General features: G+C 43.9%; 1 protein-coding gene across 5 annotated transcripts in view; it reads right to left on the bottom strand.

Moving 5' to 3' along the window:
* Positions 1 to 1,105: 1,105 nt before the first annotated feature.
* Positions 1,106 to 13,274, bottom strand: part of LATS2 (large tumor suppressor kinase 2) — a 66,054-nt gene continuing 53,885 nt past the window's right edge. For 4 of the 5 annotated variants that reach the window (XM_053385849.1, XM_053385851.1, XM_053385848.1 and 1 more), the window contains 5 exons: positions 11,478 to 13,021; positions 9,662 to 10,244; positions 7,731 to 7,913; positions 6,984 to 7,090; positions 1,106 to 4,156 (listed from right to left, as the gene is read on the bottom strand). In XM_053385849.1, coding sequence (XP_053241824.1) covers positions 3,662 to 4,156; positions 6,984 to 7,090; positions 7,731 to 7,913; positions 9,662 to 10,244; positions 11,478 to 13,021 — 2,912 coding nt within the window. In that variant the 3' untranslated portion in view covers positions 1,106 to 3,661. The remainder of the gene's footprint in view (positions 4,157 to 6,983; positions 7,091 to 7,730; positions 7,914 to 9,661; positions 10,245 to 11,477; positions 13,022 to 13,274) is intronic. The other variant, XM_053385852.1, reaches the window with a different exon arrangement.

Here is a 13,274-nt window from a genome sequence, read left to right on the forward strand (position 1 = left end):
TCTGTTCTCATCCTGAAGCAAAGTTCTTAACCCGAGGTACTATTTCTGGGTTAGCCGAGTCTGTAACCTGAAGCGTATGTAACCTGAAGCGTATGTAACCTGAGGTACCACTGTAATTATACAATAGTAATAATTTGGGGTGCTTTGCAACAGTCTTCATGTGTTGCCTATCAGTGAGTTCTGTTTTCTGCACACGTAATTGGGAAATGATTAGTAGTGCTCCAGTATCGCCTTTCAGACCGGTTTTCAGAACTCCTTCCACTTTGGCAAGTGCTGTGATGCTGCAGTTACTACTGTTAAATTCAATTTCATTATAGACTTCGACACCAGATTGGGTTTTTGCAAAATCCGGCAAAACACCCTTCCCCTGCTCCCACAGCAACTACAATAGTCTTATTGAAAGTCCTGCTGACTTCCTTCACATTTTTGTCAGTTGCTTCACCTGAAGAGGAACCTCCATATTTGTTTCATATTTATATTTCAGGCAATAAAAGACTCCTGCACTGCAGGGAGTTGGACTAGATGACCCCCAAGACCCCTTCCAACTCTGCAATTCTCTGATTCCATATGGTGACCACGAGGGAGTAAGTATACTGATCCCCTATCTTATTCAAAATTCTTAAATCTGATCAAAACACTTTTGACTTCATATGAAATTCCTTAAAAGCCATTTAGAAACTACCAAATTCAGCTTTGAACTTCACTTTAGGTGATGTGGGTTTTTTGGCAATTCTCACGCTAGGTTTGCAAACACCCGCTTACTTGAGTTTCTGTGCGAAGAGTAATTGCCAGGGCCTACAAGGGACAGACGTAGGGAAATTTAGGGAAGCAAAATTGTTGTGATCGGCATGTATGGCAGAGCTTTCCAAACTGTGTGTCGCAACATGTTAGTGTGACGGCTGCAGGTGTGTTACATGAACACTCCCTGAGCTCCCCCCCGGGGCTGGAAAAAGTTAGTTTAATCTCTGGTTTGCTAGTAAAACTGAATTACAGTGTCACAAAAGTAGCGGGTCCATGGCTTGGCTTTCAAAAAAAGGGCGTTTGCAGTACTTCGCTAATTAAGAACCACTATAATAAGCTAAAAGAACACACACAAGATACATCCTGTGATTTTGATTCGGTTTTTTTTTTTTAATAATAATAAATTGTGCCAGCGGAAGCTTTCGAAAGGCAAATGATAAATAAATAACAGTTAAACTGAGTTCCTGAGGAAGAACCTACCACATGAAAGAATGTCAGATAGTTGTAAATATATATAAAAAACATGGCATTATTATATAAAAAGTAGTAATACTGAAATCTTTCATAAACTGCCACAACACAAGCACTGCATACCTCAGAACACTCCTTTCATACAAATGTAAACAAATACACAATCATTTTGTTTAGTTTAGCCTGATGGATTTACAGGTGCTGTTGCTTTAGATATCTAGACAATGGGTAGGATATGATAGGCTAAAATGTTAAGGAAGAATATTTGGAATAACATGGGAGTGGGGGAAAACGCAGCTTCAGATTCAAAAGCTTAACATAAAAAGCAAGAACACAGTGGAATATTGCCCTCAAATGTTATTGCAATGAATTATTTTAAAATAGGACTGTTAAACTAATCTGATTTAGGTATATATATATAATATAAATGAAGATATTTATGGCTTACTTATTTTTAGTATTCCATTATCATTTTGAATAATCCTTACGTTAACATAACTAATAAAATGCATTATTTTAAACAATTTTTAGAAAATATTTTAACGTACGCTTGCATTTTGATAGAGATGCAGGGTTAGTATAGTCCATCATAGATATATAACAATATAACAGACCAGGTATAATCGGGGCCAGCATTTGGGAACGTCACTTAAGACAACTAAGGCTGCTACCCCAAATATATTCATTTCTGTGTATACATGGTTAGAATAGGTCTATTTAAATAGGAAAGAAGAGTTCACAATTCCTGGCAGCTCTGGAAGTGCCAGCCATTGTTGCCTCAATGCGATCTTGATAAAGCACTGCACGCTTTCATCATGTAAGCCATTTCTGGTCCTCCAAGTGATCACAGAGAAGCAGCTAGAGAGGCCAATGTGTATCTATGGTTTCGGGGATTGCTATATATACTGCGATTGGTTTTCCACCATAAGATATAGCCGCAACAAAGAAAAGATGCACCTGGAGAGGGTCTATATCTCAATGGCAAAATTTATGTTTTGCATGTATATAGTTCCACGTTAAATCCCCAGCGCCTCCCAGTAAAATGGTCTCAGGTTAACTGGGCTTGGAAGAATTCTGCCTGAGAGACTGTCTGCCAGAGGAGACAATACTGGCTAGGGTGTTGAGGAAACAACTTGGTATAAAGGCAGCTCCATAGATTCAACATATCCCAGAAAGAAAGGCATTGTCACTGAATTACCTTTAACATTACTGCTCTGAAGAGTCCTTATCAGTTTTAAGGATAAGGAAGTAAGGCCCACAAATCAAATTTAAGGCACAAAGAATTCTCCTCTATATATTTCCCCCCATATAGACACTAAATGATAAGATAAATGAATACTATATGGCAAGTTTCAAACAACTGAACACTGCATACCATGTGGTAGGTGAGTGGGCCATAAAACAGTTAGATTTTGGCCACAAATTTATTTCCAAAGCAACTGTTTTGCTAGTTACCCATCTTTGGGAGAAATTTTAAGAAACAAGATAATCAACTGCTACTAACCTCTCTCTCTCTTCCCCTGTACACACCACCAACCCCTAACCTGAATTAGAGCTTTGTAATTTGTTTTTACAGAACACACAGTCATAATAAGGAGTCAAAACCATCCACACAATACATTATCAGCACACAAGTCCCGAGGGTCGCTGAGATCCTCAGTACAAGTACACACACAGGACCTGCCTGTGAATGGCAAGAAATAGGTCATTTCAAAACAGAAGAAACAACATAATCACAGCTCCATGCAACATTCTACACAAATCCAGTCACTGAAACCACTCTTCGATTGCCACTTGCTCACACTTTGATTACACTAAATTAAAATTTAAAAAAATCAAAAAAAGGGAAATAAAGCAGCTTCAAAAATGATGTCAGGATACTGAAAGTACATATAGATTATTATGGGGTCAATAAAAATGGCACTGGTAAATGTAGGACAGCAGACTTTTTCTTCTCTTATTAAAACATTATTGCACAGAGACCTTTAATCACACGTTCTTCAGTCTTACTTATTTTCCTAAAAATGTGACATAAGTGCGATGGACATTAAAAAAGAATGTAGAAAAGAAGAACAGCAGCATGATTTGTCTGAATTAATCCCTATAATTTAGTAGGATAAACAGAACCCTGCTATAAACAAAAATAAGTGCTCTCTGCTCACTTGAAAATAAAATAAAACAGCACAACACTGTGGAAGCTTGTAAATGCTCAGAGTGGGCAACGCTGACCCAGAAGGAAAACTTGGCTTAAGAACACGCCTGTCCTTGGAAATCGATGCTGAAAATCTGGATTTCAAGTGCACTCATTAACATAGCTATTTACAGTCCTAAACAGCCTAAACTCAAAACCAGCTTGCATTTAGGACCTGGTCTGCAAGTCCTTCTATCTGCAGGCTCAGATGGAAGTTATGGATAAAGGGGTTAATTTTGTAGAACTCTGTACAATAATTTACACATATACAGGTTGACAGGCTCCTGCCTGATCCAACCCATCTTTGCTTTCTGTATCAGAATTCTCTGACTGGCTCACTTCTTTTCCAGAAGGCTTTGGGTATCTGAATGGGTATCCATTGTCGTCAAAGAACCTTCGGAAAGTGAACTCATAGAAGGCATGTTCCGTGTGTTTGCCGCTGGAGGAAGTCTGCGGGTCCCATGCCCTGGTGCTGTCCTCACTAGCGTCATCCCAAGGGCCTTCTTCCTCAACGGGATCAAAATTTGAGGTGTCCATTGGATGGCTGATCTTTGGGACGTAGGGAGCTGCCTGCCTGCGGATATCGGTGGAGAAGTCCATGGAGTCAAAGAAAGGGTGAACCTTGAGGTCGTCTGCTCCATTTCTCCCGAGCCTCTCTTCGGCAGCACAGCACAGTTTTGTGATAAGGTCACTTGCTTCGGGGCTCAGCTTGATCTGGGAGGGGATGTGCAGTGTGTTCTCCCAATTTATCACCTGAAGAGTAGTGAATATAGATGGTTAGCATCCAGTAGCATTCCTCCTGAAAGGCAAGCCTTCTAGACATAAAACAGGACAGAAGTTAGGCTATCCTGGTCCAGATAGAGGCGCAACTGGGCCACCAGTTGAAGCTGATGGAAGGCATTCCATGCCACTGAGGCCACCTGAGCCTCAATCCAGAAGTATCCTCAAGCTAAAAATTCCCCAAAGGTTCCACCCACCCTCTCAAGAACTCTTAAATCACTGATATCTACAGATGGATATCACTTGGTTAGATGCTAAGGAGTGGCAATACGAAGAAGGAAATATTTAACAAATTCATTTAATTTAGAAGGAAATGTGATCAATGTTATTTACAGAGAAGCCTAAAATGAACTTTATATTAGAAATACAATCTAATCATTCTAATAATGGCTCTGTTAGGAATTTTGGATATCTATGGCTTTTTTATAGTATTACTGTTGTCCTATAGATTTGATTTTATGAAGGATAAAGGGCCTTTCCACTCATGGCAAATTCCTTCAAACTGTGTCATTGGTCAGCCTCAGACTCTCAATATTTTGCAGGCGGCATTCTAGAGCATACTAGAAGTTTAGTTTTGTGCAATTAAAATGGGTTAAATTGCTCTGTTGCCTGGCACAACAAATCCGCTAAAAAAACACACCCCAGAGTTTTTCAGTTAGGAAAATGGTGGTAAAATGTATGGACAAGAGAACTGCTATGCAAGTAACTCAGGCTGAATGCTCATTGCCATGTAACCTCTTTGTATAACGTCCTCCACCTATCTGCCCACCCTGTTCCTGGTTGCCCTGCTAGCCAGGACATGTTTGCCAATTCCAGAGGAAGAGGAGAGTGGAAATCCACAAGTGGTTGACGCTAAAGGGAATTACCCCTTTGGGAATTTATTATCCATTTGAATAAAGTGAGTGATACATTATTGGGTGGCTACTGGCACTGTGCTTTTGTGTGTTTCAAGACTGCTTAATACCAGACTGAACTGGTATAGAGTAAGTTAGTATAGCCATACCTGATTGGGAGATAGGAAGGGAGTAATGCTGTGGGCATCCATCCAACTCAAAAGCTAATGGAGTGAAGGTAAACCACTGGGTTTGCGGCACTGAAGCAACCTCCCCGGCGTGCCAGCCTGGGCAGTGTGTATGGTGGTCCTGGGGTGCCCCTCTCTCAGCCTCGTTGGCGTGGTCCAAAGGAAAGTAGAGCAATACTTTTGGCACCAGCTTGGCTGCAGGAGTTATCAGAAGGAGGCATACAAGGAGCCACCCAACCGTCTTAGGGACGCCACTCCAGTACTGTTTGTATAATAGTGTATTACCCTAGGTGGAGGTGGGTGAATGAATTGGTTTAAGTTGTGCTTAATGCTGCTAGATTACTTTTTTTTGGGAAGCCGGAAGTTCTCTTTGTGAAAAACGTTTCATTAGGGATTAGCTGTGTTATCTGTAGGGTTGGTGTAGGGATGCCTGAGAAGAAGAAGAAGAAGAAGAAGAAGAGGAGGAGGAGGAGTTTGGATTTGATATCCTGCTTTATCACTACCGGAAGGAGTCTCAAAGCGGCTAACATTCTCCTTTTGCTTCCTCCCCCACAACAAACACTCTGTGAGGTGAGTGGGGCTGAGAGACTTCAAAGAAGTGTGACTGGCCCAAGGTCACCCAGCAGCTGCATGTGGAGGAGCGGGGAAGCGAACCCGGTTCACCAGATTATGAATCTACCGCTCTTAACCACTACACCACACTGGCTCACACCACACCACACATACGAGGCCTGTATGTGGAAGATCACTAAGGGTATATTTCAGTTATTTTGTTCAGCTGCCAACTATGCTGAGTATGAAGAGTTGTATTTCTGTGATTTTTATTAGTAATATCTTTATGTGTAAGGTAATATTTAAATCAAGTGCAAAGTACATGTTTAAAGCAGCATGAAGTTAACCTGTAACGTTTTGGTTTTGATACTTTGGAATGTTCTACTTGATGTCTTTAAAATAGTGTTTAAGATTTTTGTTGACATATAAACTGGTACAGAAAGGATTTAAATAAATCAAATGCACAATAAAGACGGGGCACATTCTAACCTCCTGGAAAGCTTTGTGAAAGCAAATCAGGATGAATGCTTAATAAACATGCATATTGTCTAGAGCAGTCCATGGCCTCATTTTGTACAAAAGATAATTAGTACTAGATGGGCCATTGGCCCAAACCAGCAAGCTCATCTCATGTTGTGGACAGCTCCGTCAGGAGAGCATGAGACTCTTAATCTCAGGATCACGGGTTTGAGCCCCATGTGGAGCAAAATATTTCTGCATTGCAGGAGGCAGGAGTAGATGACCCTTGTGGTCCCTTCCAACTCTGTGATTCTACGATTCTATATAAAGGCCTTTGCTTAGGTCAGGCCTCCCCAAACTCGGCCCTCCAGGTGTTTGGGGACTACAATTCTCATCATCCCTGACCCCTGGTCCTGTTAGCTAGGGATGATGGGAGTTGTAGTCCCAAAACATCTGGAGGGCCAAGTTTGGGGAGGCCTGGCTTAGGTGTTCATTCCGTGTTGTTTTTAAACCTATCCTTGGTTGTTATATTATTTTTAAATTTAGTTTTAGATGATTTTGAGGATACGTCTGTAAACTGCCTTAAATATATATATGTAGAATATTCACAAATAAATAATAACACCCAGGCTTACCCAAATTGGATTGTTGCCTAACAAAAAAATCCAGGATTGATTTATTATTTGAAGAAAAATTGAGAAAAAAGGGGGGACCCCCCACAGAGCAACACCATTAATTTTTAACAATATTAACTGGGAGTGAATTTACCTTCAGCTGGGTTTCTGTGGGAGAGGCAGCCAGAAACGGAGGCTGCCCAACCAACATCTCAAAGAGAATCACACCAACACTCCACCAGTCACATAGCTGAGTGTATCCTGAAAGGCAATCAGGAAAACAATGTGTTATCTGCTGTGTTTTCAAAGACGCAAGTCAGATTTTATTTTCAATTTTATCAATAACCTTGCCACTTATAGGTTCGTAACTTCATCTCAGAAGAATGAACTGTGGCAAAAACCTAAACTATTGAAAAATCTGCTTTATGTGCCTTGTGATGGCTGACCTGGATCCTGCCTCTGAAAGCAAAGTGGATATTCAAAAGTGCTCAGAGTATTTTATTCACTGCACTATGAAGATTATAGCAAGCCTCAGAGAATATGGAATTCTGTACTGAGATGCCTGAACTTTTTGTATAAAACGTATATACAGTCAAACCTTGGTTGTCAAATGTAATCCGTTCTGAAGTCCATTTGGCTTCCGAAATGTTCAACAACCAAGGCATGGCTTCCGATTGGTTGCAGGAGCTCCTGCACTCAAGCGGAAGCCGTGTCGGACTTTTGGCTTCCGAAAAACGTTAGAAAACTGGAGCATTTACTTCCGGTTTTCGTTGTTCGGGAGCCGAAATGTTCCAAAACGGAGGCGTTTGGGATCCGAGGTTTGACTGTACTGCAGTATAGAATACTGAGCGCTTGTGATGAAAGGTGAGCTAGAAACATTTTAAACAAATAAACCACCTACCTTTACGAAGGAGAACTTCAGGTGCAATATAATTGGGTGTTCCAACTAATGAATGGGCTAAACATCTCTGATGTTGCTTTTTAGCTCTCTGCTCCAAGGTCTTCAACCTGTCTCCACATCTACAGTTAGACACATCATCCCAAAGGTCGCTTGGCTCCATGCTGTCCTGCCTGATGTGGCTCCCTTTCAAAAGATGGGGAAAGAAAATAGGAAATTACATGGAAAGATCAATAAAAGCTCTCCCAAGAAACAAAACAAGCACGATTCATTATGTTTTCCTCTGAACAGCAAGCTTTGCAATTTAATTTGGGTTGCAATTTTTGTTTGCATTTCACCCCTTCCCCTAACATGTAACATCTTAAAAATGAATAGAGTGTTTAAAAAAGGTTCAGGAGGCAAAAGGTAGCTGCTTACTCAAAGATAAAAATGTTTGTGGCTCTGGGGACTCAGAAGCAACCGCAAATGGTGACTACATTCACCTCCAAGTTGTCAGTATTTTTCTTCAATTAAAGCAGACTATAGTGCTCTGTTAGGGACTGGGTGGCGCTGTGGGTTAAACCACAGAGCCTAGGACTTGCTGATCAGAAGGTCGGCGGTTCGAATCTTCGTGATGGGGTGAGCTCCCATCGCTCGGTCCCTGCTCCTGCCAACCTAGCAGTTCGAAAGCACGTCAAAGTGCAAGTGGATAAATAGGTACTGCTCCAGCGGGAAGGTAAAGAGCGTTTTCGTGTGCTGCTCTGGTTCGCCAGAAGCGGCTTAGTCATGCTGGCTACATGACCCGGAAGCTGTACGCCAGCTCCCTCGGCCAATAAAGCGAAATGAGCGCCGCGACCCCAGAGTCCGTCAGGACTGGACCTAATGGTCAGAGGTCCCTTTACCTATATAGTGCTCTGTTGCCCTGACGCAACAAATCCACTTAAAACAACAACAAACTAGACACTTTGCAATTTAAAAAGTAACAGGGAAATGTAGTGAAAAGTGTGGGATGAACATCTGAAAAACGGGAAGACCACCATCCGAGTAAATCAGGATGAATGCTCATTGCCGTTTAACATCCTCACAAACAAACCGGAATGAATGCTCAGTAGAGACTGGACAATGTTGTATTCCATGTAGCACCAAGTCACTGGTTCTGTCAGTGCAGGATTTACTCCTTGTGCAACAAAACCTTTCCTCTCCTCTCCTCCCTCCATGTGCCCCCAATTCTGTTCTGCTGGCTCAACTTTTCAGAGCAGGTTTTGCAGGGTAGGGCAAGTGTGAGGGAAGGAGGAGGTGGGTGGGAAAATCCCATTGTGCTAGCAGTAATATTTGCACTGATGGGAATATTTAGCTGAATGCCCCGTGCATTCTAAGATGAATGCCCTGATTGTCTGGAGGAGCCCTATATGTTATGTGGCTCATATGTCTATTGTGCATTTATTAAAAACACCTGTGTTTGTAAATAGGCTGGCGTCGGCTACTGCTACCATCTCTCTGATTTTACATGGTCACACCTTGGCTCCCTCATCTCCATCCCAAAATCTGCCACTAAAGTCATTCACTTTTTTCTCTTTCTGCTCCTGGTCCAGTACAAATTCCTTGTCTTCCCCTTTAAAGCTCTCCTTAGCCTTGCCTGCCCTTATCTCTGCTCTTATATCCCCCATGCATCCCCTGCCCATGACCGTCACTCCTCCATCTCTCTTACTGCCCCTTATCTTTGGAGCTGCCTCTTAGAACAAATGGGTGACATCACCTCTCTCACCTTCAAACACCTCCTCAACCCCCACCTTTCTCATGGTTTTTTTTTTAATGTGTTTATTGTATTTTTGAGTTTGTGCTATAAGCCACTCTGGGGATTTTTCTGAAGGGGAGGATATATACATATGCTGAAGTCATAGTAACAACAACTACGGCACATTTCGATGCTATCTCCTTGCCCCCAAGCCCAGTACCTTTCTGGTAATATTTTGAGTTGTGCGTCCACCTGAATCCAGTGCAGAGGCCAAAGTCGGTCAGTTTGATGTGTCCATCGAGATCAATCAGAATGTTATCAGGCTTGATGTCTCTATGGATAAACCCCATTTTGTGCACGCTCTCTATGGCCAGTGTGAGTTCAGCAATGTAAAACCGAGCTAGCTTTTCTGGAAAGACTTCCATCCGGATGAGCAGGCTCATCATGTCTCCGCCGGGGATGTAGTCCATCACAAAATACAGGTTCTCCTTGTCCTGGAAGGAGTAGTAGAGCTTAACCACCCATTCATTGTCTGCCTCTGCAAGGATATCCCTTTCGGCCTTGACATGGGCAACTTGGTTACGGTTCAGCACGTCTTTCTTCCTCAGGGTTTTCATGGCGTACAGGGCGTGGGTGTCCACTTTGCAGGCAAGGCAGACTTCCCCAAAAGCACCGATACCCAGAGTCTTGATTTTTACAAACATGGATTTGTCCATTTTGGCTCTCTTGAGCCTGTTGTAGTTGGACTCCTTTTGGTAGAGAATTTTCCTCATCTGCTCTTGTTCTGTTTCACAAAGGCCAGCCTGGGTTAAAATTATGAGATGGGGAGAGAAAAATCAAGGGAGTCAGGATCATCACACACACACACACACACACACACACACACAAAATTGCCGGAAAAGCTGTACAATCACATCAGTTACGAAAAATGTGCAACGAAAGCTCAGTCTGTTTTTGTTCCATCTCACCCTCTAAATATTAAAAAGCAGTACATGCAGGTTGCATTCATTCTATTACTTTGTTATTTTCAGTTCATGCTTCTAAGGTTAAAATCTGGCTCAAAAATAATCACCGCAACTATCTAATTCCTCACTGCATTTCACTAGCCCACATGGCAAGGAAGGTAACCTTGGAAAATCTGAGGGAAATCCCTGATAAAATTTCATAAGTCAAAGGGATTCCACTGGTCATTAAACCATAAGAGGACCCATAAGCAGTGGCGTAGCTAGCTGCTCAGGTGCCTGGTGCGGGGGCGTGTCCTGCAACCGGGGGCGGGGTGAGCCTCGTCTACGCCTGAAGCCTCTCCACCGCCTCCCCCTCAGCTGTAGGGCAGCTGAGGGAGAGGTAGTAGGCAGATGCAAATCCCACAATGCCGTTTCAGGCAGCGCAGAACCTGCAGGCGCCTAAGCCGCCATGTCACTCCTAAAAAGTTATTTTGTCATCCCCCTTCAGTGATGACACGCAGGGTGGACCACACCCCTCATACCCCCCCTTCCTCCACCACTGCCCATAAGAGGAATCAAGCCAAAGTCATAAGAATTCTAGCATCCTAGTTTCAACACTGGCCAACCAGATGCCTATGGGAAGCCTCCAAGCAGAATATTACAAACAGCCCTCTCCCACTGCTATACTCCAGCCACAGGAATTTAGAGGTCTGCTGCCTTTGATAAAACAGCTTCCATAGAGCCAACATGAAGAGGAGTCTACCAATTCTATGAGTCATTGACAACCTTATCTTCCATGTGTTGTTTGTCTATTCCCCTTGATATCAGGGGCAGTGTGGCTTGGCTTTCTGCTCCTTCCTCTGTATTGGGGGGGGGACTGGGGGGGAAGAAGCACAAATGACACCCAGCACTAAATCAATGGTCCTGAATGTCAGAAAATATCTCTGTAGGGGGTTGGATGAAATTGTGATGTGCTGTATCAGGAAGTGTGAGAGACTTGCCTATCTATGCTGTATTGAATACAGAGGTCTGCTACATTATCCCAGTCTTACTACCTTTCAAGAAAAACAAAAGCACAAACACACAAATTACCTTGGCCATTTCTTGCTCCAGCTGCAGCCGGCGATTAATTTTCTGCTGGTAGGTCTTTATGACGTTCTCCACATGCTGCTCCATGTAGAATTTAAAGGCAAACGGCGAGTAGCTTTTAATACGTGACTCTCTTTTCTCTTCGTCTCTGCCGTTCTTCCGCACCGGCACTGGGGACGTCTGGATCTGTTTCTTATCCTTGCCTGGCTTTTCCGCTTTGGCCGACTTGATTTTGTCGTTCCTTTCCCCATTTTCCTCAGCTTTATTTCCTGATGAGCTGGGGACTCCCCGAAGGGTCTGCTCGATCCCTGTACGTAAGCAGTTCATATCAAACTGCTCGGAACTACTGGGCAGCAGCAAATGCTTCGGATAAGGAGGCGGAGGGCACCTCAGCTCCTGATTGCTATAGTCCACATCTAGCTGGTAGGCATTAGCTCCTCCAACAGGAAGGGGGTGCTGTTCGGCCATTCCTAAGCCATCCACAGCCGAAGATTGCGCAGCCAGCCAGCCAGGATGAGCGGGGCCTACTGCAGTCTGAGGCTCAGGCCTCATCACCCTTGTGCTCTTCACTGGCTGTAGAATATGAGCAGATGTGACGGCCGTGATGGTGTTTGGAGAAGTAATGGACGCCTCAGCTTTGCCTGGAGAAGTCTGCCTCATGGATATCGGCATCTGTTGCTGGTGGCTGTTGAAAGAATTGGTTCTGCTTGGGACGCAGCCCTCAGGCCTGAAGGGCACATGCTGCCGGACCGATGCTTCCAGGGATGGGTTCTGCAACGAGTCGCGGCGGGACGACGACGAGGACGACGACGAAGAGGTCGTCTGCCACTGCTGAACTTGAGGGTTGTTCATATCATACAGGTCCATGTTCAGACTGTTTCTGGATGGCGTCAGCAGGCCCTGCGGTGGGCTGTCTGAAAATTCGTTCGTGTACGCTGGGCCTCCTCTGGAGATCACGTGCATCGGATGAGAGGAGGGGATGGGTTGCTTGTGATGGGAGTGCGGCATATACAGACTGCCTGGTGCTTGCTGGAACCCGTGGCCGGAGTTATTCTGAACAACCGTTCCTTTGTTCGGAAGGCTTGGATACCCTCCCTCCTGCTGCAACTTGTTCTGGAAAGAATGGCTCCTCTGAATCCCATAGCCGAGAGCCTGAGCCTCCCCTTGCACCATCATGGGCTGCCTGCCGTAATGAGGGCTGTTTGAGCCAAGCTGCAAGGCTTGGCTGCTGTGGCCAGCCACTGGGTAGTTGATCACTGGGGCATCCATGTTTGCAGGGTAGGCTTTCTGCTGGTGACTGACAGGCGTGTTGTGGGAGCCTAAGCTGGCAGGCCTTTGTACTGGAGAGTTCATGGTTGCAGACTGAGAAGCAGAGAGCAAGTAGTCCATGTATGGCCTGGGAACGTCACCCAGCATGTTAGCAGCTTCTGCCCCAAAGCCTGCACCTTCATAGCCCGGGTTGCTAACCTGGTGGTAGGGTGGGAAAGATTCGCTGGACCCTTCAAAACTTGGCCTGCGGCTTATGTTGTTTGGCATAATACCCTTTCCTGTAGTGGGGAGAGAAAGATAATGGGTTGGGTAGTGTTAGGAAACCATTCAGGTGAATAAGACTTATTCCTGCATATGAACATAACACTTAATTCATCATTTCATAGAATTTCTAAGACTACTTCTCACAAAAAGATTTCAGATCTGTGAACAAGGACAACACCCCCCCACTGTCATTGGTTAAAACAACACTTAAACTTGGCTCCGTATAACACTGCAATGCAAATGATGAAACAGTTTTGAAACTAAAAG

This window comes from Podarcis raffonei, chromosome 4, assembly GCF_027172205.1.
Source record: "Podarcis raffonei isolate rPodRaf1 chromosome 4, rPodRaf1.pri, whole genome shotgun sequence".
Lineage (NCBI taxonomy): Eukaryota > Metazoa > Chordata > Lepidosauria > Squamata > Lacertidae > Podarcis > Podarcis raffonei.